The sequence below is a fragment of the Falco naumanni genome, chromosome 6 (assembly GCF_017639655.2).
Source record: "Falco naumanni isolate bFalNau1 chromosome 6, bFalNau1.pat, whole genome shotgun sequence".
In the NCBI taxonomy this organism is placed as follows: domain Eukaryota; kingdom Metazoa; phylum Chordata; class Aves; order Falconiformes; family Falconidae; genus Falco; species Falco naumanni.
In genome coordinates, this window is record NC_054059.1 from 87,747,329 (window position 1) to 87,771,977 (window position 24,649).

The 24,649-nt window shown below is 44.8% G+C and overlaps 1 protein-coding gene across 2 annotated transcripts; it reads right to left on the reverse strand.

Annotated features, from left to right (window-relative positions):
- Positions 1-314: 314 nt before the first annotated feature.
- PLEK (pleckstrin) lies at positions 315-24,649 on the reverse strand. 2 transcript variants are annotated; one of them, XM_040597554.1, is made up of 15 exons: positions 24,529-24,626; positions 23,600-23,757; positions 23,317-23,512; positions 22,895-23,204; positions 21,411-21,590; positions 20,445-20,607; positions 19,947-20,112; positions 15,551-15,706; positions 10,003-10,184; positions 8,774-8,865; positions 7,851-8,035; positions 6,049-6,153; positions 4,237-4,320; positions 2,992-3,061; positions 315-2,121 (listed from the first exon to the last, which is right to left on the reverse strand). In XM_040597554.1, the coding sequence occupies exons 7-15, from the start codon at positions 19,992-19,994 to the stop codon at positions 1,982-1,984; spliced, it is 1,062 nt and encodes a 353-aa protein (XP_040453488.1). In that variant the 5' UTR covers positions 19,995-20,112; positions 20,445-20,607; positions 21,411-21,590; positions 22,895-23,204; positions 23,317-23,512; positions 23,600-23,757; positions 24,529-24,626; the 3' UTR covers positions 315-1,981. The 2 variants fall into 2 exon arrangements, with proteins under 2 accessions (XP_040453488.1, XP_040453489.1); XM_040597555.1 differs by having other exon boundaries at positions 19,947-20,607; positions 24,529-24,649.

A 24,649-nucleotide genomic window follows, 5' to 3' on the forward strand; every position in this document is an offset into this window, starting at 1 on the left:
AAGAACAGTTGGAGTCACTCCCAGTACCAGTCTCAGACAAATGAAAGCATTGATAGGTGGAAATGTAGGTAGGCATCAGACGTAAATTTCCAATCTTCTTGTTTCCACCAAGAATAAGATGCCTACAAACCCTTGTGATCTAGCTTCAAAGTAACTACCTGTGTCAGAGACCCTGTTGACACAGTCTGGTACAAACATCAGAGCTCTTCCACAAATACACTGACCAGCACCATCTGCCAGAGGACATACTGTTCATAGGCGGGCAGCTGTAACCCTGGCTGGGCACGGGGAGAAATGACAAGGTCAAAGACTGCTAAAACTTTTTCATTTTATTAAAAATTGGTAGTTGCATCCCTCCTTTGCAAAGCTGGGTAAATTTCTGTTTGGTTGTGTGGTGGGTTGTTTTTTTTTTTCTATTTTCCTGTGTCATAGGGTATTTTTGAGTTGGGGAGCTCTGAAAGCAGCAACCACAAAGCAATTATCAAGAAAGCAGGCTAAGCAAACCGGGTATCTTTTTGCCATGAGTCTTCCTTCCTTAGAAGGACAGAGCAGGCTTCCGCGATTCTGTCAGCTTGCATGAGATACAGAAAATGCCTGCCAGGAGCTGATTGCCTCCGGTGTCTTAAATGGACACGATGACGCGGTGCCTGCCAGCCCGCTGCCCCTGCAAGGCTGTGTTTGCTTTGTGATAAGCAATACTAAGGCAAAAGACCTGCAGGCTCATTAGCTCAGATACAGGTATAATTAAGCAGAATCGAAGAGATGCTTTAGCTGCGTTTAGATTTGGTTTTAGACGGAAGACATCTAAATAAGAATTTTTAAGGATAAGGATAATAAGGTACCTTATTAGATCTACAAATAGTTTTACAAGTTTTGAAGTTTACTTGCACTCAGTCTGCATCAGGAACAGCCTATGTGCGGAATCTGACATTAACTGGACTTTCAACTCCTGCTTAAAGGTTAAGACTTTGATACAGTCAGACAAAAATATAAGGATTGATCAGATAAACTGACCCTGTCAAATAATAATGTTTATTTCAGTTACAGCAAGCATAAGGTTTCTCTCATATTACTAAGGCACAGAACCAAGGACTGAATATGTTGCTAGAGGTTAAAAAAAAAAAAAACAAAAAAAAAGAAAGAAAAAGCTAAACAAAACCACTTCAACCAGTAGATCAAGTAACCAACCCATGGATTCTTTCCCTCCTCCTGTAAGGTTCTTAACTCACATACAAGTCAAATCAGCAGTACGTGACACCCTAACAACTGCGTTGGAGCCCTTAATGAAGGGAAACAATGGCACTAGGGCAGATTCTTGTGGATAAATTTAGCAAAGGTCAAAATCAGGTGACAAAATGTTGAACTGAGATCACTTTGAGTTTGAATTGCTGGGGGAAGGGACTTTTCCTCATACCGCTGTCATTGAGTTGTACTTGCTTTCCACATGGTCCTTCCATAGCAGCCTGCCGTCTTCCCTTCCTTAACACTGAAGGATTATAAAGGAGTGAATCAAGTTTCCAAGTGAATGGATTTCTTCCCTTACATCTATGGCATTACTTGTATAGGTGAACAAGCAGTAAAAAGATTGGGTAAAGAAGAAAGTGTAAAGTTTGTCTTGGGAAGACTTTGAAATATCTGAAGATACTGAGACAGGCTGAATGGTAGGTGACTACTGGAGTTTCTCGCTTACAGTCAGTGACAATGACTCTGTCCCCTGTTAATGGTGAAATTCTATCAGCTGTGGCAGCATGGAAAGGTATGATTATGCTATCATTGAGTAAAATATTACCATCACACCAGTGGAAAAATGTTAGTTTGTTTGTGCCCACTATAGAATTAAAACTTACTACCCGCCCTCACCCGCATCCCACGAGCCTTAGGATGCCTTTCTGGATGATATTGATTTCTCTCAGTGAAATGCTAAAGTCCCTGTTTTAAGCAACTGATTTCAGTTGTCTGTCTTCTCGCTGGCAGGTCATCTTCATTTCCCAGTCCTAGAAACTGCCTGAATCGCTTTGATCCACTCTGTACGCTCTGCAGATGAGGCTGCTTGCAAGTAATAGTGGATTTCATTTGCTGTGATGATTTCAAAGAGGATGTTGTCAACATCATACTTCTTGGCTATGGGGAAGAAATAAGGAAGTCAGCTATGAGAGAATAAAGTCTTGCATTTACAACGTTTCTCCCTTTACAGGCTGTAATGGGATTCCTTTCCTTTCTACAGCAGTGCCTGGTCGGGCCTTCACAGACAGGTTGCATGATGGAGCCCATGAGACAGGTCTCCCTCTTGGAGAAACAACCCGTGAATTCTGCACATTTCACCTTCAGGAGTCTCTGGTTAACCAATCTCCAAGCACGGAAGGATCTGGAATCCTGCAGACAGGTCATATTCCCCAAACCCTCCCATGCCTTGCCAGCTCCAAACCCAAGATGTTCAAGGTCATGCCACATCCAGAATCCCTGGTTCTTTTCATACCTGCTGGCAAAGCCTACGCAGGTGTTGAGATGCCAGCAGGCTTTTCTGCTGGGTGTGATGGCCTCTCCCCTGGAGAGGAGAACACGTGGAATGTGTTTCTTGTTCCCTGCAGCAATGCTTAACCATTGCTGTTCCCACAACTTCTCATTTTGGGAGGGAACAGAGCGTGGGCAGTAATAATTTGTTGGCATAACCACTTCTAATGTAAAGCTTTCATCACAAATTCATCAACTAAAAAAAGAAAACTCTGCTTACTCTGTCTAAGGCCAGTTATCCTAACATAGGGATGGTGTCATCCTTTTGACAAGTCTTGTCTAAACAATTGACAAAACCCTGTTGTCCTTACAGTGTCCTTCTCCAGTAATTAAGACAGCAACAGAGAGACTAGTTACTAGAGAAATTACGGAATCATTGCACGTGGATTGCTTCTGAGTAAAAAGCCACTTGTGATTTCAGGCAGATTGAAAGATTGTACAAAAAACTTATTACACAGCTCATTCAACATGGCTCCTTACTGTCTGGCATGTCTTCCACTGCTGTCACCACGCAGCCTCTCAAGTGAATTGCTCCTAGTGGTTCTTCTCCCTAGTGAGGACACAAAATCAAAATGAAATGCAACACTTCTGGAACTGCTCAGATGTGAATATCTGGCTACGGCTCCCAGATGGATACAAAAACGTTTGCCGACTGGGTATGTCACCTGGGAAACCAGGGGACCCTCGGTCTGTATGTGACACGGAGCGGGGGGTGCAATAAGGGGAAGATGTACAAATAATTAGGAAATCTGTTTGGGGATTTGGAATTCAGGATCTGCAGAGTGTTAAGCATGTCTTGAACAAAAGTACAAGAGGAAGATAAGCCTTGTGCCAACTGTAACGTTTCTTTTGCTGTCACAGTGAATAGAAAAAGGACGTTAGTTAGAAAAAGAGTAGATCTTAGAAGTATTGTAACCAGCAAGAGCAGCTACACCCTTATTTACAATCTGGCCTCGTGGGCACTTCAGGACAGTGATAGTTAAAGAACAGGCGAAGATGCATTTTTGTCAGCAGAAGTTTCAAAGAAGCAACCCCTATAAACTGACAGCTCAGCCCTTGGAGAGGGGCTGCCAGGAGAGGGAACGGCCGGCTGGGAACAGGGGGGTCAGAAACTCCACGGTGTTGATTCTCCACATGTCTAGGCTGCCGAGGGGGACAGCGTGGCCTGAAACACCTGTAACCTGCAACGGCACCGCTCCCGCAGCAACGCAGGATGAGATAAAACCTGTGGGCTGAATCTACCCGACTGCCAGCTTTTGGGGGGCAGGTTTTGCCCATGGCAGTGCTCCTTCCTTTCTTAGGGTGGGGTCTGACCGGTTGGAATTAGACAAGAAATGAAATGCCATGTCTCAGCCTGACACAGAAAATACCTCAGTTATAAACTGCAAAACGTCCCTGTTGTGTTCATCTGCACTTATGACCGAGTTCATTTCAATCAGGTGAGAGCATACATTAATTCTAATTAATCACAGGGAAGAGATAAGAGCACAGTTCAGTGTTACCTGTTCCCAGGTCTGGGTGGCAATTGCCACCCTGACTTGGCAGCCCCAGAAACCATCCTTCACTTTGCTTTTCCTGAGGATGGCTACGCCGGGTGAGCACAAACAGCCCTACCGTCCTGCTGGGGCTCCCCTATCACGCATGCCCGTGAAAATCCTCCACTCAGATACTTCCACAAGGCATTGGCTTTAAAACAAACAGGGAAATAAACCAAACGTCTCTTACTCCAGCAGGATCATAGTAGTGAAGGTATGCAGGGTCTTCTCTTAAAACAAACTTTCTCACTTTCCAGTTCTTCCTGCGATGTCCCTAGGAAAATTCAAAACCAGGAATGTCATGAACTGCCTTGCCTGCAAGCGCTTGCAGTTACCTTACCCACACATGGGAGAACAGGCAAATACAAAAGGGAAAAAGCTGAATATTTTGGACAGGAAATATTCACCAGATTAGGACTTGAGCCTGGCCTTTCTGCATCCCACTGATTTGCGCAAGAACTGGGCTATCATACTGGTTTCTCTCTCTCTTTTTTTTTTTTTTGGTTTTGTTTTTTGTTTTGTTTTGTTTTCTGTACAAAGCAGAACAGCCTCAACATGGGAGATTCCTCTAAACACATCTCATAGTCTGGTAGTTATGACATTCACATGAGGTCAGGGAGAACTGGGTTTAAATGCTTGCCAGAAAATGGCTGCAAAATGCCTTGCAAGGAAAGTACCTTGGACTATTGGCAAGAATGAGCCAAAGGTCCTTCTCTCCCTGCAAAGACAACAACAACCACCACCAACAACAAAGGGTTATCTGGCCTAGGCACCCAGGAGAGGGTTCATGGCCAAGAAGCTCAAGCAGAAATACCCCCACCTTCCGATGTGGACGCAGATGCCTTATTGCCTGGTTTTGAGGCTGAAGTGATGGGTGGGGGAAATCTAGATCTGCTGAAAGCATTCTCAGCAGAAGCAGCGACACTTCCAAGTAATGATCCACAAGTCACTGAGGGTGACCAAATCCAGACTGACACTTCCTCTCAGTGTTTCAAAATACCGGTTTCTCAATTAGCTACACTGTTAGCAAGGAAGCTTGTACTAACTAGGCAGGCATGAATGTGACAGGGTAAAAGTTGGCAGAAAGACGTGCATCTGATTTGTTCCATCGCTTTTGAGTAATCCGCCTGAGCAAGAGTAACACAAGTGAGCCCCACCAAAACGTCCTTAGGCTCCCAAGGAATATTTTAACAGTGGCGGTTTAGACTTGCTGTTAGGAAACGTTTCTTTACAGACAGGGTGGTCAAACACCAGAACAGGCTTCAAGAGAGGTGGTCGGTGCCCCGTGTCTGTCACTGTTTGAAAGGCACTTGGACAATGCCCTTAATAACAGGCTTTAACCTTTGGTCTGCCCTGAAGTGGGCAAGCAGTTGGACTGGATGGTCACTGCAGGTCCCTTCCTACTGAACTATTCTATTCATTGAAGAACTCTGGTCTTGCCTTCAGTTTACTAATATCTGCTTGCAGTGTCCTCAGAAAGTAAGGATTTTACCATGGCATTCGCTGTATTGCTTACACTTTTGCTGGAAATGAAGGTACACAGTTATCTTCCATCTTACAAACGGGACAGGATGAAACTTTGGTGACTGAAGGGACTCCTTTGCTCAGGTGCGCTGAAAAAGCCTGTGAAAACTGGCAGCTGAATCCGGTTGTTTGTCCAGAGGGACACTGGATTGGCAGCCTTTTTTACCTAACTTCAGTTCTGCATCGTATCACTGACTTGTCACATCTCTTGCTCTAGCACTCTTTCTTGGTTAAAACTATAAACCATCTTATTTTGTAATAAGAGCCATAAATCTTGTAACATTGGACAAAAGCCCTGATGCCATGCTACAGCAAGTGTTCTTCGTGCAAAAGCAAGAGGGACAGAGATGAAACCTGTCACGTGTGGAGATGGCATAGGCTAGTTTCTCTCTTCTCTAAAGCTTTGAGGTATAAAAGACTAATCTTGTACCCATGCAACATCATCTCAGGGTAAGGATGGAACACGTTCAATACTAACCTGTTTCAGCAAACATCCTTGTTTGACTACTATGCCTCTGAATTCTTCTTTCAGGACTACATCATCATCACTAGAATTTCCCTCGCAGAAAAACCCACTGTCAGGCTGCAGGACCACAAGAGAAAATTCAGAAGTTACACAGCTGCTGTGTGTTAATGTACACGTACAAATCTGCCTTCCTTTTGGCTTCCCTCCACCCTGTTTTCTGCCCCCCAGAAAATCAATCCTTTTACTGGAAAAATCTCCCGGTGAGGTTAAGGAGCTCTCCGAGTCACCACGGAAGCATTTCAGAGTGAGGTAGGACTACACCAATGGGTCTCAGGGCATCTGAAGTGAGCTGGCGCGTCTGTGTTTATGCCAGTGTCTCCGTTCTCCGTGATTCTTGGTGTCACATTCCCTCCGTGACAGACTGCCTCAATCCCATGATGTTGCAGGTTTTTAAATGCACAGACAGCAGTTCACGTGAAGCAATGCCAGCACAGCCAATACCCTCCAGGCTGGCCATCCCTGCACCCAACACACCCTTTCTCCTCCTCCGCCCATTACGACCATCTAGAATTTGGGAAGAAGAAATGCTCTTCAGCTAGGCTGTCTTCTCCAACAAGAACTACCCCTAATTTTTGAAATCTGCAGTTTCCTATAGCTGTGATGTTGTGCTGTGTGCACTGAGCACTGGCTGTCTCAGGACCTACGCGTCGTGTCCGTTCCACACCAGATAAACTGTGACGTTACTTACTGAAACTTTACACTGTTCAAATGATGTAAATGCAGGGGGCCCTTTGTACAGTTTAGAGTAAACATCTGTGCTGCCTACTTGCATGACAGCAAGTCAGACATTGGCCTGCTGTGGCCTCCTCATGCCACATTGGTGTGGAATCAAACTAGAAAGAAGCTGGACGCAAACAGAGTGCACGTGGGCTGCGAGGAGAAGTGTCCCAGGTAGCCAGGAACTGCGTTGGCCACAGGGCTACCTTCACCAGCAATGTCTCTGCTTCCATTGCTGCACAGGGCAAGTCCCCCTAGCACAGACACATTCTAGGAAAACAAGTGAAGTAATGGGAAAGTCATTTTACTGAAGTCAAGTGATCTATGTGGTAAATATAAACAGAATTCTAATATTCAAGCGTTTTACTTGACAGAAGGCGCACTTTTTTGTTAACTTGAGTTCATAAGCCAAATATCTTTAAAAAAAAACAAATTTTGACTATCATTGTGATATTGCAAGTTCTTCAAATCAATCCACAGAATGCGAAGCAATAAATTGAAACGGCTGGGTAAGCTACCCAGGACAGGCCTTATTGGGGGGTATGACAAATTGTTGCTTCTTCCCTCTGTACAGCTCTGTGTGTGTGTGTGTGTGTGAGTGCGTGCATGTACATACACACTAAGTCAGATTTGATGGCTCAGCACCAAAATGGGTTTTATAGCTTGTGCCACCCTGAGAAGCCCCATGATAATGAATTAGTCTCTTCCCTTCCACTGAATCATCAGGGGAACTGATTACTAAATTCTGGTTACTGGTGAAATTACCAGGAACAAAGTCTAAGTTAAAAAACCCAGCTTGAGCTCAGAACTCAGTTCACACTTAGAAGTCTGCCAGAAAAAAAAAAAAAATCTTGCTTACAAATATTCAAGTGAGCCATTTTGTTCTGAGAATCACACAGGGAAAGACAATTAATGTGGATCTCTCCGTTTCTGTACAATCTTTCCTCCGGTACACTTAAGAAACCCAATAAGAAGCATGAGAAAAGCAGAGCATCAGTAAGTGTGAGACAATAAAAACCCCAGAATATAACACTCACGAAGTAATAGTAGGCATCGCTGAGATCTAAGAAGGGGGTGTCTGAGAGTCCCTCGGCAGCAGCCTTGGACGTGTCCCCTGCAGGCTGTAGGTAGCCTTCACTCAAGAGGGACGAGGCAAGCATGAGACCTTCTTTGCGATTTCGGATGGATTTGCTGGACACCAGCCAGTCAATCACAGAGGTGCCTGGTTACAAAGGAACAAACAGTATCAGCCACAACCCAAGACAGACACGACGAAGCCTGAAAACACACAGGCAACAAGCCTATTCCATCCATTCATCAACCTCCTGAAAGATGTTCTTAGTGACAACGCAGAGCTGATCGGGAAGGATGCTGGGGTCATCCAGTGAGGTACAGCTGATCCAGCTGATGGCAGGGGCCAGCACAACTCCTGGACACTGTAGAGGAGCGGAGAGCTGGGAGGGCAGGCAGGGCTGAGCTGGGAAGCCTCGGGGACAGGGGAGGTATGAAGGACAGCCAAGCCTGGAGAAGCCAGTCTTCCAGGCTGCTGTGTTACTGACACAGTGCTGTCATCACAGGGTGACTTTCGACTCGTGCCCTCACAGACTTGACTTGGAGCAGGACAGGAATTACAATGTGACACAGTTTGTTGATGAAAAGTTCAGAAAGGAATAATTCTTTTGGAGTTAAGTGTTTCATGCGACTTTCTACAAAGATCTACTTCAAACTTTCTGGCACTGGTTAGATTTCCTCCTCCTCTCTTGCTTTCCATGGCCATAACTGAACACTTTTCCAAGCTTCATCCTTTGAGCACCTCCTGTGTTGGTCAAGAAAACATCTCCCAGGTTTTCCTTTCAAACTTCTCTGTGCTTTACAGAGCTTAGCGCTGTTTTATCTATCTTTAGCCTCTTGGCCCTTTGCTCCCTTCATTGTATGGAAAAGAGAGACAAGAGCTCCTTACCTGTAAAGCAGTGATTGAACACCTTTTTATCTTTTTCCAGCTTCAACTCCTTTATTCCCTTTTCAGGATCTTTCATTGAGAGGTATAAAGCGCTATGCATAAAAAGAACCACAAAAGCTGTTAGCAAATAAATAGCTTTAGCCAGTTCGTACAATAATATCATTGTCATTCAGGGGATCTTCACCTTTTGCTGGCACATTGCTCTCTGCAGTACTATAGCTTAACTTTAATCTGCTGAAAAATTGACGTTGCCGAGCCTGGAGGCCTCACTACGTGGCTGTCACGGCTGCAGGAGCAGAGGGGAGAGTGTGCAAACGGCCCTGCACACCCCACAGCTGCCGTGCTGATGAGCAAGCTCGCTGCTTTGTGCTGTGTTCCCCTAAAGGTCCTTGGCCGAGCAGAAAACCTGTCACTAACATCCCCAAAGCCCGCACGCTCTCAGAGGCCCTAAGTAACCTCAGCGAACCCTGGTGTGACTTTGTTCCTCCCACCCACTTCTCACTTGCTCAGAATTCTAATTCCTTGGAGCTCTGGAATAACAAGAAGGACAAATATTAAATGTCAGAGGTTAAGTCCTTTGGCTTGTCAGTCAGGGTGACCCTCTGCCGAAGCCTGTGAAGTCAGATTTAGTTGCATCTTGGCCTTGGGCAGTTTTACTGTCTTATAAGGAGCATTGCAGGCTCGTTTGTATCTTGGTATTTACTCAGAGGCAAAAAATAAGTTGTCCCTAATTTTTTAAAGCATTGACCAACAGATGGCTTCCTGTGTGTGCCCTGTATCTCCCCTCCTTCCTTTGCCAGCTCCAAATCCTCTGGCAGGCACCACCAGACTAACATCAGCGTTTCTCTGGAGAGCAAACAAAAGGTTTAAAATACTTTTACAATAAATTATATATTGTATAAAAATGCCTCTCCTGGAAAAATCACACTTTGGCTGGGGTCTCCTTTGGCACTGCAGCATACTCAGAAATCTCATCAGCAAAATCCTTAGATAAATCAGCATGTTTTGGTAAAAGATGATGTATTAAAAATGCTTTTCCCAGTTCTGATCACTAGCTCATTTCTGCCACATTGTACGCTCTGGAACTGTTAGTCATGCAGAAAGGACCCAGTGAAACCAGAGAGGCAGCATGGGCAGGCATGCTCACAGCTCTCCCAGACCAAGGTTACAGACCTGGCACACTGTTTGTGGATGGAAGGAAACGGAGGAGCAGAGCTAGGAGAACAAACCTCAGGTTGATTGTTTCAGGCAGTCTGATAGACCTTCTCGTGGATTTTCTGGCAAACCTTTGGCCGCCATCTATGCAATGAATTGCTTTCTTGATATCCCGTACCCAGGCATCTCTCTCCTCCAGGTAGGCAGCTTGAAAAAAGTGGTCCTGCTGCTTGGCTGCAGTGAGCTTGAAGACAAACTGGAATGATAAATGATGGGGTTTTAAAAGTTACTTTGGTGTAGCCAGTTGGGCACAATTAACCTAGCACCACCACAACATACAGCCTACCCGTGCCTAAGGGACTACGGAAAGTGCCTTAGAACCACAGTTAAATTAAAAAAAAAAACACTCTGAAGAAAAACCTAAAGAAGGTAGTGCAGGTCAGTGCTCCTTTTGTTATTTCCCTATGAGCAATCCTGGTGATGTCAGTACAGCCAAGGTGAGTAGCACTGATATAGCTGCTGATTTTAACTTTGACTGGGAAGTTCAACGCAGCTGAAAGGCTGAAGTGCCCAGCCCCTGCAGGTTTACGGTGGGTGTAAATTCATCTTGATGTTTATAGCAATGTGGTCAGTCTGAAGGAGGGAAAAAACCCACATCGTGTTGCTTAGCTGCTGATTCACAAGGGAAAAAAAGGTCACAGTCACACTGGAGAGTAGCTGAACACATCTGCACCCTAGCAAAGCCTCAGGGGCTTGGTAGGGAGATGGTGTATCCAACGCTTGGCTGTCACAACCTTGTGATCACTACCTACCTAAACGCACTAGAAACAATGGAAAGTCTGTATTTCCCAAAAATGAGAAAAGATCTTTTAAAGGTAGTTCTAAGCAGAAAAAAATAACACCAACCTGGAAAAAAAAAAAACAACCAACAACAAACCAAACCACAAAGTTCACAGTTTGATCTCGTTTTCATTCAGTGATCTTTTTGATGGAAAATCTGGATGTAATTGCTCAGTCGAGACGGTTTCCACTTCTTCTAAAATATAGTTCCACATAAGTAGTTTTATTAGAATAAATAAAACAGGTTCTGACTCAGCAGGCATCTAAAAATGAGGGGCTAATCAGTAAGCAAACAGCACGGCGATATGAGGGCAAGTAAAGCAGAGGCTATCGTCAGAGAGCAGCGCGCAGTGAACCTATAGCAATTAGATCAGAACACTGAATGAGTCTCCTGAAGCTTCTGTTTGTAAATGGCACATTTCTGAACATCCCTAATACGCATCTTCCAGATTGTTGCCAATGGGAAAAAAATCTGACACCTTCAAATGGTGCAAAGTCCCGCTGGCTTTCATGGAAGACAGATTTCAAATGTACAAAGCAGCGAGTCCTCAAAACTCCATTTCAGACAGAATGTGACCATTTCTTATCTGACACTGTTTGCATTTCCAGCAATATCCACCTTTTCTATTATGCAGTAAAGAGCTACATCCTGAAAATCAATGTATGGTGCATGTGCAAAGAAAACAGACAGATCTCTCCAAATCCCAATATCCAAGGGTGATGCTAACACACCAGATTAACAGAACAAAGTATCAAAGCATTAAAGCAAGTTTTTAGCAAAGGGAAGATCAGCATTCTTGAAGCTGAAGGGCTGAGAAGCAACATATAGATAAATACTAAAGAAGTGTTTTTGTTCCCAGTACAGAGGAGACTGGGAAAATTTTCTTAAATGTATCTTTTAGAAAGCTAGGTCACTAAGCTGGACATCCAGGCTTCCTCTGAAACTGGGGAAGAGGTTGAGTTTCCAATGCTAGAAGTGACCAAGTCTCCCTCTGATGATGTGTATGTTTGTGCTTTTGAGAAAGTTAGACCAAACTAAACACCACGATTTTAAATAGCTTAAGTTAGGACAAATTAATCTGACTATGAGCAAGCACACATGATAATGCTATCCACAGAAAAGCCGTGGGGAAACAGAGAAAGCACAAGTATAGCAGAATTAACATCACATTAAGCCATGATCAAACTTCAGATCAAGAACAGCGAAGAGCGGTGAATGCATTTTGAAGTAAAATCTCAAAATACGCAGTCGCAGCTTCTTCTGAACAGGCTATTTTTGTTTAACAAACCCAGGATTGCTCCCTTTCCCCTCAGCACCTACTTTTTGGAAGTGATTTAGTAAGCAAAGGGTGCTGGTGAAGTGCCCTGAGGTTTTCAGCTAGGTCCTGATGCAGATACACAAGCCGATTCAAAAAGCTGAAATCCAACCAGATGAATATAAAAACCTGCTCATGGCTCCACAGTCCCTGCTCCAAACAGTCCTCAATAATTCCAAGCAGTCCTCAATAGTCCCTGCTCCAAACTGGTCAGGTGAGTGAGACTGCACTTAAAACTGACCTAATGAGAATTATCCCACTTCTCACCCTACAGAAATTCTGTCCTAAAAATTATACTGGCATTTCTAGCCATATGAAGTAAATGAATTCAAACCACTAAGAACCACAGTAATTCCCATAAGAACGGGAACAGAACAAGTGTATGTTTTGACATGTGACCAACGAGAAAGCAGGACAGAATGCAGAGGCATTGGATTCAGCAGTATAGCAAAGCTGTAAAACCTAAGATACAAAAGTCATTTTTTATATACTTTATATACTACATTTCCAAGGAATACATGTAGAAATTTAGGTTTAATCATATCGGGCAGTAACTATGTATAAGAACAACCCCAGTGATGGTGTGTTGCAGTTTTGACTATGGAACAGTTCAAATTTTTAGCGAAAATACATAGCCAGGGCTATAAGTCCATGGACCTGCAGAACGATCTCACCGACTCAGTAAGGAGAATCTGCTCCAGCACCTGCCGAATAGTTTGGATTGCTTCCACTGACTTCAGCAAACTACGTCAGGTCTCATTTATGAAAAGGTGTTTTGGGTGCCTCAGCCCCCAGGTCTGAGCTCCTCCCTTTTTACTCTGCTCTCCCTTAGAAAAGGCCCCACCAACTACAATGAAACATAATGCAAAACTCCAGATGTAAACTCATAATATGAAACAAAGCATGACATAAAACTCAATGCAGTCAAAGGAACGATCCTCAAAGACTTCATCACCCTTCGATGCAGAGACAATGCCGCTTCTGCAAACTGCCACATCCTCAACAGGTGAGAATCTCTCTTCAGGAGGCACCAGATCCTTCAGACCTCTCTGCCTATTTTGTAGAATATGAATGCACATACGCTGGTGAATTACCTTTTCACGATTGTTAAATGCATTACTGTTACCGACGTTTCCAGGCAGCTACCATAGACCAATACTGATGTCAGTGCCTCTGTGGGAGTTAAAAAACAAATGACAACAAAACCAAATGCCCTCGCCTTGCCCCAAATTGTTTGGAAAGGAAGGCTTTGTGAGAAAAATTTCATTTCTACCATTATAATGTCGGATCTGTGATACTCTTGAACATAGTACCCTTCTCCCCATGCATTATACCTCATGTATAGAGTAAGGAGAGTTGTGCTGAGGCTTATTAATTAGATAATGTAGGAACATAGCTTATAATCGGCAGAATTAGAAGTAAATGTCTGCAGATACACTTAATTTCTGTTCCTTGTTTTGGCTGTTTAATGTTCCTGCCCTGTGCTCTAGTCCCTAGATGCAATTATTCATTCACCTTTATTATTAATGGTTTGCAATAGATGTGAAGCCAAGTGCTGTAACAAAGAGCTCCCAGCTGGTGCCCAGGCAATGCAGTGCCACACAGCCACGCTGGCTGAAGCAGGAGGTCCGATCCGAAGCTGCAGGGGTTAAACAGTAAGGTTTTCCCAGGCATGCCCACCAGCGGCTCAGGCAGGAGCTGCCAGCGATAAGGAAGAGTAAATGGGCTTGACCAGCAGTCAGTCAAACCCTTCAGAATCAGTTGGACAATCTCCCTTGCCAGCTCAGAGAGCAAAAAACCTATGATGGGCATGGGGTGGGAATGCATGACCGTGCAGTTCTCCTTCCAGGCATGGTAACAGTCTCCTCCTGTGGACAACTCCCAGTACCTAGAGAGAGCCAGGAAGAGCAGGTAGCTCTTGATCCTGCTCCAGGTGGGATTTCCAAGGTAATGGCCCTCTAAAGCATTTTGTTCCCAGGAGAAGCAGCCATCTACAACTTCTTTGACTCAGCACAGGATTAACAACAATCTTTATTCTCTACCCCATCCTTTTATTGTACTGCCTCAAAGACAGCTTTTACTTTAAGAGACTCTTTTTCTTAACAGATGTAAGTCTAAAAAGGCTCCCTAAGAATCAAATTATTTTTTTTTCCATATAAATATGGGGTCTGCAGAAAAATAACCAACAAAAAAAAAAACCAAAAAAAAAAACCCACCAAAAAAAGAAAGAAAGGAGCAGAAGAAAGAAAAGCAGAAAGGAATGGAAAAGGAAAGCCAGCAGGCTCAAACTTGACACCAGGGACCCTGACTCTGCTTACCACAAAACCTAAGGGCAAGCTTGGATAATTCTCCTCAGTTTACTCATATGAGAAAGTGCAGCTTGCTCTCTCCTACTTGCTTTGTATTTTTCTAATGCTCTCAAAGTCTATCTTTAGTCAGGCATCCTTGCAGTAAATTGCTTTAAACCGTAACTGGATAATCTTCCAGATTGTGGGGGACCCCTTTGTCGCAGGAATTCCTGGGGCTCTAATGCCTATTTGATGAAACTGAGTTGCTGAAATAAATGACTGACTAAAGATATGAGTCTTTGCTCATACCAGAAACCCTGTTTTACCAGCAAATGTTTTTCAGGAACCCTGTAACAAAATACCTTGGCTTGTACAGTTATCTTCCTGCATCTTATTTTCTGTCAAATAAGACTCAGAATTTGTGCACACAGTGACCTGTGTGTTTCACTGGGCATCAGGACCTCAGCCTGTCTGTTTGCTACCCTTGACATTAGAGATCCCAAATGTCTAGGCAGCATTTGAAGTACTTTCTCTAAATCAGTTTTGCTTTTTGCTTGCAAGTCACTTAGTGACTTACACTCTTAGTCACTTGCAAAAGCCCTACAAGTAACAACACAGTGGGTCATTAACACAGACCGCATGAATCTGAAGCGTGTGGCATCGGGTAGTTACGAAATGGTAACAAAAAGGTTTAGAATACAGCTTTACTTGGCCATTTTTGTCACAGCATTTATTTTCTTCCTGTGTGAGCAAGTCAGTCCTTGCTCTTGGACAATAAATAAATGCTTCCACCGAGTATGAAATAGTTTCTCACACCTTTATTCTGTGGCAGCTAGATTTATATTTAATGCAAGAGTTGCACCATTCAGCTGCTAAGCGTCCTCACAGCAACATAATTTAGCTTTGCTCTTTGACAGACTCAGAGATTAAAAAAAAATAAAATAAAAAAATTAAAAATCATTTTCTGATTTGCTCCTCTGGAAGTATCCTGAATTTTTCCTGAGCAGTCACACTTTTCAAATACTACACAGGTCCAAGCCTGCTTGTGATCTTCTAAGACAAGTGAGAATTGCCACTATGATGAGTGTAAGGAATTTGTAACCCCAAGCCTTTTGCCCCTTCAGTGCTTCCAGGAGCCTAAGTATACCATCAATTTTTGTTATAAAAGAAGTACTTACCATTCTTTTGCCAAAATCTTGGCATGGGCTGTTAATAGAGCTTCCTTTTAGTGGTATCATCCCTTTGGGGCTGTTGTCAGCCTTCCGCTTGTAGAATTCAATTCCATCTTCTAAGAGCACGACCCACATTGGCTTCCAGGTATTAAACATGCTGCCCTGCATCAATAAATCACCGTGTATATTATGGTCAATAAATCACTCCCCACATGATATGCACTTAAGATACAACCTTCCAGGGAGTGCCTGACTGATGCTAAAATAACTATAGTTAGTGTTTCAAGGGGAACATACCACAACCCCACCCACCTTACGATGGAGGGGGAAAAAAAAAAATGTCGCTATTCTTTTGACCACCATTAATTTCCCCTTGCGGTCACCCCAGCCATGAGTTTTCCCAAAATAGCATTGCCTGCCTGAGCAGGTGGTTCTCCAGTGTCAGGTAGTCCCAACCACTGTCTTCAAGATGACATAGTGGCAATATCGTGAATTATCCTCAACATTTCAGGGTGTGAATTAGCACATTAGGACTGTCTCATTAACTTGGGCATCCTGTGCTATATTCGAGGCTTGATGCTACAGTACAGTGGGTTGTTGAGGCTTGGCTGGCTGGTAAGAAAGCACACATCTTGGAGGATTTCTAGACATATAAGAACAAACTGTAAGAGTAATGAATAGTTTAAGGGCCTGAGGCCACAGATCTCCAGCTGCTGTGGTGAGGAATAGAAATGCTTCATTTCCTATTTTAAAGCTTTTACTTCCTATTCCTGAAACACAGCTGTTAGATGTGAGAAATATGGAGATAAAGACAGGGATGGATCCTACATATAGTACAACACACAGCAAAACTTTCAGGGACTCCGAGAGGAACGACCTGTTTCTCTGTGTCAGGCACAATTAACCGCTAGAATTACTGAGACCGTTGCACTCCAGCTAGGTGACCTCTCCGGACCTGCCTGCAACCAGCTTCAAAAGTAGTCACAGTTCCCGACACCCAGGTGACTTACTGCTCAGCCCAATCATAGAATCACAGAATTATTTAGGTTGAAAAAGACATTTGAGATCATCAAGTCCAACTGTTAGCCCAGCACTGCCAAGCCCACCACTAAACCCTGTCCCTAAGTGCTGCATCTATGTGGGTTTTTTTAAACACCCCCGGGGATGGTGACTCCACCACCTCCCTGGGCAGCCTGCTCCAATGCTTCACCACCCTTTCAGTGAAAAAATTTTTCCTAATATCCAACCTAAACCTCCCCTGGCACAATTTGAGGCCGTTTCCTCTTGTCCTGTCGCTCGCTCGTTATCCGGGAGAAGAGACCGACCCCCCTGCCTACGGCCCCTGTCAGGTGGCTGCGGAGAGCGATCAGGTCCCCCCTGAGCCCCCTCCTCTCCAGGCCAAACCCCCCCAGGTCCCTCAGCTGCCCCTCGCAAGGCTGGTGCCCCAGCCCCTGCCCCAGCCCCCTGCCCGGCTCTGGACACGCTCCAGCCCCTCCACGTCCCCCTGCAGTGAGGGGCCCAAAGCTGAACACAGGGGTCCAGGGGCGGCCTCACCGGTGCCCAGCGCAGGGGGAAAATGAACATTTAGACGTGCTCAATACCAACAGTTCCTCTGAAGAGTTACCAAAACACAACCAACACTTGTGGGCCCCAAATCAGAGGCTATTCATCAAAAATACTGGCTTGCCTTGCTCCTTCTGTTACAAAGAGAGACCTAAATTTATTCCCCCGCCCCCTACAGCTCCGTGCACAGCATCCCTGTCCTCTGCAGTGTGGCGGCTGAGCACCACTGAAGCTGCAGGCAGCAGCAAGGCAGCCCGCGGTGCTGTGCCACTGCCTGCCTTCGGTTGGTTAAACCTGAGAGCTGAGCAGGGGTAGGCGACGTTTGCATTATGTTTTTTCCTGCAGAAGTGACCGGGGCACAAACCTGCTGAGTCTTTTTTTATTATTGTTATTATTCTCCAAATGAACCCTTTGTCACAGCCTTTTTGGCTGCCCTACCTTCCAAGAAAGGCTTTTTGCACTCTGAATCAGACCTTATGTTCAACTACAGGGTGGGGAGGGAAAACCGTCAGCCAAGTTCTCATTAAGAGCAGGACCCACTTCCAGCCTCTGCGGCCCTCAGAGGTGCCCCATAAAAGAATGTTATCTTCCAAAGGAAAGTCACTGCCCCGGGGGGTTCTCTGGAAACCCAGTTAAACAGGGAACTACTAAAAAAAAGCCTCATCTCAGTACCACATATGGGTTTACTGCTGTTTTCTTTTCTCTCACACTTTTTTTTTTTTTTAATAAGCCGTAAAAATTTACCATTTTCTCAGATCTCAGACTGACCCACTGGTCGATTTTCTGCTAAGAACTCAATTAAAATGATGAGCCAAGACAAGAACTGTTGCAATTTCCTTGTGTGGGATTACCACAGGTTAGAAAACTTCTGCTCATAAAGAGGCAAGTCCAACACGTCCTGAAGACCAGACTCCGACACGCTTTGCCAATGGAAGCCACCACAGAGCAGCGTCAGACGGGCAGTCTCAGATCCACACCACCGGCAAACAAACCCAAACAGGGTCACACTGTTCCCATCTAAAACATCTCACGAAACCCTAGCAAGCAGGATGCTGGATTTGATTTTCCTGGACTGAAAAACAAATTGTCACATCCCCTCCAAAAATGGCACATACAGATGGGTGTTGCTGGAATTACCCTCCGAAATCACCAGCCACCCTAAAAACACATGCAACTTCCCTTTGATAGAACGACTTCTTTTTATAGTATCTGTGGCACTACAAGATTTGAAAATTAACTGTTTCTTGTGCTCAGAAGATGACACAAGGTCCACAAAAGATACAGATGGAGGTTTAAGCTGACCTAAATCAACACTGAAGTCTGAACCCACATTTACTGGAGGTCACATTGTCCCAGCTAAAGCACTGACCCCCAGGGACGGCACTGGTCCCCAGCCTAATGTAAATACCAGGACAAAGTCAGTGACAAATGGTTTTCACTCCCTGCAAAGAGAGCTGAGGCTGCGTGGATAACTGCTTTGAGAGGTCCAATCCTTGGTTTCACTTTACAGGCATAAAAGTGAGGAGAGTACATAATTAACAGGTAAGGTTAATCAGAAGCATGCTCATCCTTGCTGGAAGCTCTGGTTGTGGGATGCACAGCAACCTCACTGATGTATCAAACAGCTGGTACCCGTCTGGTCTGTACCTTCTGCTCCTTTTGCCCTCTAGCCCTCCCTCCAGCATGCTGCTGCTCAGCACCACCAGCATCAGCTCACTCATGAAGGACAGAGCCACCTGTGAGGCTGTTCCGGGAAATGGTCACAATTCCCACTTCCCTGTCGCCACTGCAATGGCACCCAGCAGCAACTGCATTAGTACTGCACAGAAACACTTTTTTGGGGACTCAGCACCCCAAGGAATATGAGGGACTGATGCTGGCACATCTGTATGCATCTTTTCCCCAGCACACCCAGCAGGCACACAGTCTGGGATTGTCCCAGTGTCCAGGTTTCCAGCCACTGCCCTATCGTGGAGGAATATAGATCTCGTGAGCCGCTTGCTCTATCTATCAGGAACTAGAGATGTGCAACCTGCACAGCACAAATTTGTCTCCTTCCTCATGACAGCACCACTGGAGCTTTGTGATTACTTTATGAACATACTTCCTTTCAGTATCAGTGGAAATAAGACTGAGGAGTGGCCTCAGTCCCGTATTAGAGATCCCTCCAGCCAGCTGTTCTAATGAGTGAAATTCTCATTTGGATGAGCAGAGACATCACAGGAGAGAGCTCGTCTCTTGCTCCAGGACTGACGCTGTTTAGTGTGGCTGCTTTCAGCCAGACTGATCTCACTAAGGACTTAAATGAAAGTCAAGGCTTTACCCTATGGGCTCCACCGCAAAAGACTCCAGAGCAGAAGTTACTGTGGGGCAAAAAAAAAATAAAACTAAAAGCAACTACCTTCGCAAAAGAGGGAAGTGTCTGTGGCCCCACACACTGTCTCTAGGCCAAGGTGATCTGACCTCTTTAATCTCACTAGGCTTCCCTGATGTTTAACTCAGCGATTAAGCTCAATCAAGTAGGCTGCGGCCATTTCAAGCTGTTACCTCTTTTGCCAAGCTTCCACTAAAGGCATTAGGTTACTTCATAGAAACACAAATCTTTTGATCCAAGGGTACATCTGAGATACATGCAAAATGCTTTATAACTGCTAGCAAGTACCTCTATAATCACTAACACCACCTCGTTTTACTGCCCAAGGAATTCTGTTCATTTGCATTTTCTTCTTTGAAAAAAAATTATTTTGTTAATAACTGAAACCCAAGTGTGTTTTCCTACACCTCCTCAGCCTGTTCAGAGTTAGTTCCTCCCCGGCTCAGTCCAAACCTGCTCACTTACCTTCTTAACCAAGTAGCCCTCCCTGATGCGCATGGGTTCTCGCTCCATGGCTCAGGCAATCCAGCTCTCGGGTCTATCAGCACTGGCAGGAAAGTTCTTCTGCAGCGCAGTCCGTGGGCTGGCGTCCTTTACAGCACAGCTGTGTCACTCTCAGAAGTTCCCCTGCCTGCTAATCACATGAAAACAAGCCCGTTTCCTCTTACAGAGCGAGAGATAGGGAAACGCGGAAACACGTGTGTATTTATAGTTTGCCTTTGACAGAACAGCCAACAGCCTGACAAAACACTCAACTGTATCAAACGCAGCCAGCCTTGGTGACAGAGTCCTGGGAAATTAAATAAGCATTTTAGTGCCCGATCCAAAGAAATCAGGCCCACTGCAAATACACAAACTCTAGCAAAACAACAAAGAGGTGGCGTGCTGTGTTGCTGCTTGGTGCATGCCAAAAGGATCTTAGCAGCAGGTTTCCAACTCACTGGTCCAGTCACTTCGTCCCACCTTTGCAGCCTGACTCCCGGTGGGTGAGCACATGAGGTCTGGCAGCGAGCTGGAGAGCTCTCGCTTGGGTAATGACAATGCACCCTCTCCTGATAGAAGAGGTTTGTTTATTAGACTTCATCAGATTTCAGAGTTTGAGGCTGAGGCATCCCAAAGAGGTTAGCTGTCAAATAAGCACAAATGGATTAAACCAGCGCATCACATAAAGCACCGCAGAACGTCACTTCCTACGAGTATCTTTTACTTGGTGCAGAGCTCATTTGGCTATATTTGGTAAAAGATAAGGCAAACTCACAATTTTCCAAAAGTTGATATATACCAGAGTCACAATCCCTCTTCGCCATACAGAAGGAAGGGTGGCGGTGTATGGGAGGCAATAAGGATGCTGCTGCATCACCAAGAGCAGAGTATTCTCCCATGCACAAGACCCCAAATCACTTCTACAGCTAAGCCCACTCAGATAAGAGCTGAGCCCAGAATTACTCCACCTGTCACCTCTGCCACTGATAAAGATCCCCAAACAGGGACCTTTTCCACAGACAGAAATTCCTGCTCTCCGTTTGACTCTCTCCCAGCCTTTACTCAGGAGGATCCAGGAGCCCGATGAGGTCCGTGGTAGAGGATCAGAGGGTTAGAAGAGCCCTCAGAGAGTCGCTCCTCACTGATGCCTATTTAGCGGCTCTCCCACAGATGAGACCTCACTCCTTCCTTGGTTATCTGTATTAGTCTTTCACTATCCCAACTGCTGAATGTTTCTCCTCACTGTCTGAATTGAGATTTTCCTTTCCAGAACTTTCTAAACTAGCTGCTGCTTAAATGACCCCTCCAGTCTCACCTTCAAGCAGAGCACTTGCCTGTACCAGCAGTTCAGGGTGCACACTTTGCAGCGCATTCTGCCCAGAGCATACCTTTCTGTGATGACTTTATGTATCATAAGGTTCTTTAGGTTTTGTTTCTAGAACTTACAGTCTCAGTACATTGTTCCTTTGCTCATGTAAATCATGCTGGTTGCGAGGATCTGGTTGCTGTTAAAGGCTCCAGCTGCTGACCAAGCCAAGCATCCACTGGCAGTTTGCAAATCCAAGAGTCAATATAGGCTTTCCAGTTCTCTGGCTGCCAAGTGTGCTTGACATCAGCCAACAGATTCTAAAATGAATCGAGACAGGAGCTCACACATGGCTAATAAAAGCTTCACACTCTTTGGAAACTGAGCTAAAAGTAAAAATTGATCACTGAAAAGGTGATCAAAAAGCTTTGTGCCACATTAATAGTTAAAATCTGCCTACCAGTCACAAGGACCGGAATGAGTTAAAGATGCAGTGCAGAGCTGAGAAAACCTAACTGAATTTCTGAGTTACATTTCTGTGAAGTCTCCCTTCGCTTCCCATAAGCTTTAAAATGATGCTTGGTGGACTCAGCATCTCGTAGACTCCTGCTGTATACTGTCTTTTTTGGTCAGTAATTGCTTTTGCTTTAAGAAAGTGAATTATTTCCTTCTCTTCCCTTTCATTCCAGTGCTTCCATCTTTGGGAAAAGGTACAGATTTTTTTTTTCCTCTCTGAATGGATAACCCAAAAGTTCAGGTCATAGAGGATAACAACTCCAATTAAATATCTTTCAGTGTATGGCTGGAAGCCAAACTATCCCTTTATTAAGTGCCTTGAGGCCATAACACTACAGAGCCTGGGGTGGGCATTAGAGACCAAGAAGGGGCTTACAGTTAGCTCTTGTTCCTCTCTACCTTGCTGCCCCTCTGACCCGAGAAAATGAAACTCTTTTCCCAGCTGGAAGGGCTTATGGGGAACAAAGACAAAAGAATCTGCCGGCATCTTCCTCCCTGCAGGCAGCCTTTCCACTCGCCTGCTCCTGCTAGTTCCGTGTTTGTGCTGAGTCAGGATGACAGGGCCCTGTACGAGAAGTTGATGATATGAAATGTCCAGGGACAGATCCTCTTCAACAGAACATCTAGATGACCTTATACTAAGAAGTCGTTTAATGGGAACAGAAAAGGATGCTGACTCAACAATTTTACAAAAGCTTTGTTCCTCATTTACCTGCATGAAAAGCCCCTGGAGGTGTGAAATGCAATTCTAGACACAGTGGCACCAAGCCAACGACTCCAGAATTTACCTTTAGCTTAACTTTAGCAACTCAGTGTCAAAGCATAAAATCGCCTCCATCCAATCATAGATTCATTGAATGGTTTGGGTTGGAAAGGGTCTTAAAGGTCACCCAGTTCCAACCCCCTGCCCTGGGCAGGGACACCTCCCACCAGCCCAGGTTGCTCCCAGCCCTGTCCAGCCTGGCCTTGGACACTGCCAGGGATGGGGCACCCACAGCTGCTCTGGGCAGCCTGTGCCAGCGCCTCAGCACCCCCACAGTAAAGAATTTCTTCCTAATATCTATGATCATAGAATTGTTTAGGTTCTAATTCTAGGTTTTAATATTACCTGGCAGCAACTACTTTTATCACACTTCTTTTCTCCATATTGTTTCTATTTCATCCTCAGAGCTCTGCTGTTCCTTTTGCCCTTCTACCTTACGTGTCTGGAACAATTCTTTTAACACTGAAGGTTGGTTTCATTTATCACACATCACCACAGGAGAATCAGCACTTCATCTTCCCCCAGGCAGAAATGTGCTGATCAGCTAAATCATTCCCAAATGGTCCTTAACCACGCGGTGGCCATGGCAGGAGTGAGGGACAGCCTGGACTGCTGATGCACATCATCTGTGTGCAGCCATTCCGAAGGAGCAGCACTGGGCATAAAAGAAAGGAAGAGCTGTGTTTCTTCCAGCTCTCCACAGAGGGGAGGATAAAGCTTTGTTTGGCAGAAAGTGACCTGCCTTGTGGAAACCTGCTACCGCTTACCCTGTTCACCCCATTTCTGCCTGAAGGAGGTAAAGGGGTGTGATGTTGGAGTAGCATCTGTCACAACAGCACAAGCTGCCGCACAGCTGAGCATCTTAGCTCATTTTACTGGTGACATGTATTCTTGTACGGGAGATCTTGCTGCTCTAATTCCTCAGAAAATTCTGGGGGTTTTCTGCTACTTCAGGGTCCACTCCTGCAAGCATTAAAAAAAAAAATTTAAAAAATCAACCACATCTGTCTCAGCAAGGGATCTAGCTGAGAGATCGATGGACGTTTATACCAAAAATTGGAACCGTATCTTTGCAAATAAACATGTCAGCTGCGAGGAAGACAGTTTCTCAGCTTGTTACATCAGCTTCACTGTGCACTCTACTAGCCCTTGCGTAGCTGTTCCTCAAATGTGTTTTCTGCACTGTAAATGCCATAAGCCCACTCCATCTGCAAAAGAACACATGAGCTCTCTGTAAACATGCATCTTTCCAGCAAATCAAGCTGCATTTCCAGGGGAAAGTAAACCAAATGCTATATATTCAAAATTATTGTCCACACAGGAAAAATTATATACACAAGTGATTTGCAAAGGTGATAAAGACTCAGTCCATCTCATAGTTCAGCCAAACCCTTTCTCACTTCTGCACAGAGGCAGAGGTCTCAAAAGAATTACTGTATTAAATAGAGCTGGCAGGCGCAAGTCTCAGCACAATTCACTCCATATGGAATCACGCATGTGGCTATTTTTAGCAAATGAGAGATTGTAGCTTTGCATCCACTTCTCAAAAAGAAACCGAAAACCCAGAACATTTCCACATTTAGCACTGTGTTAAGAAGGAATCAAAGAGGGGCAAGCGTGCAAAGACTATTGCAGGTATTGTCCACGTCACCTTGGAATTGAAATGCTCTGGGTTGGCTGTCGTAAACGAACCCTCTCGTTCTGACCTCAAGGCACATTTTATAATTGTAGCTATTGTGGAGCTGTGCAGCAGGATTAGCGCATTAACTTTTAAGTGGGAAGGCCGGCATAAATGGTAATGCTGAAAAGCTTCCGTGGTTGACATATTATCATGCTGGGAGAGATCACATTTAGTGGATGCAAATCCATTTCTCCAGAATGTTTTCTACGTAAATTGGACCAGCACAAAGCACAGGCCATGGCTTATGTGCGTATTAGCTCTGACTTCTCATTGGATGGATCGCTTGTAACGTACTCACCTCCCCCGCAGTAGTTCCCTTCGGTGATATACGCAGGCAATGTAGCCACAGCAGGAAAGGCCTAGGCATGAGAGAGAGGTCTCGGAGGATGAAGCTGCAGTCTGAGAAGACTTTCCTAGTT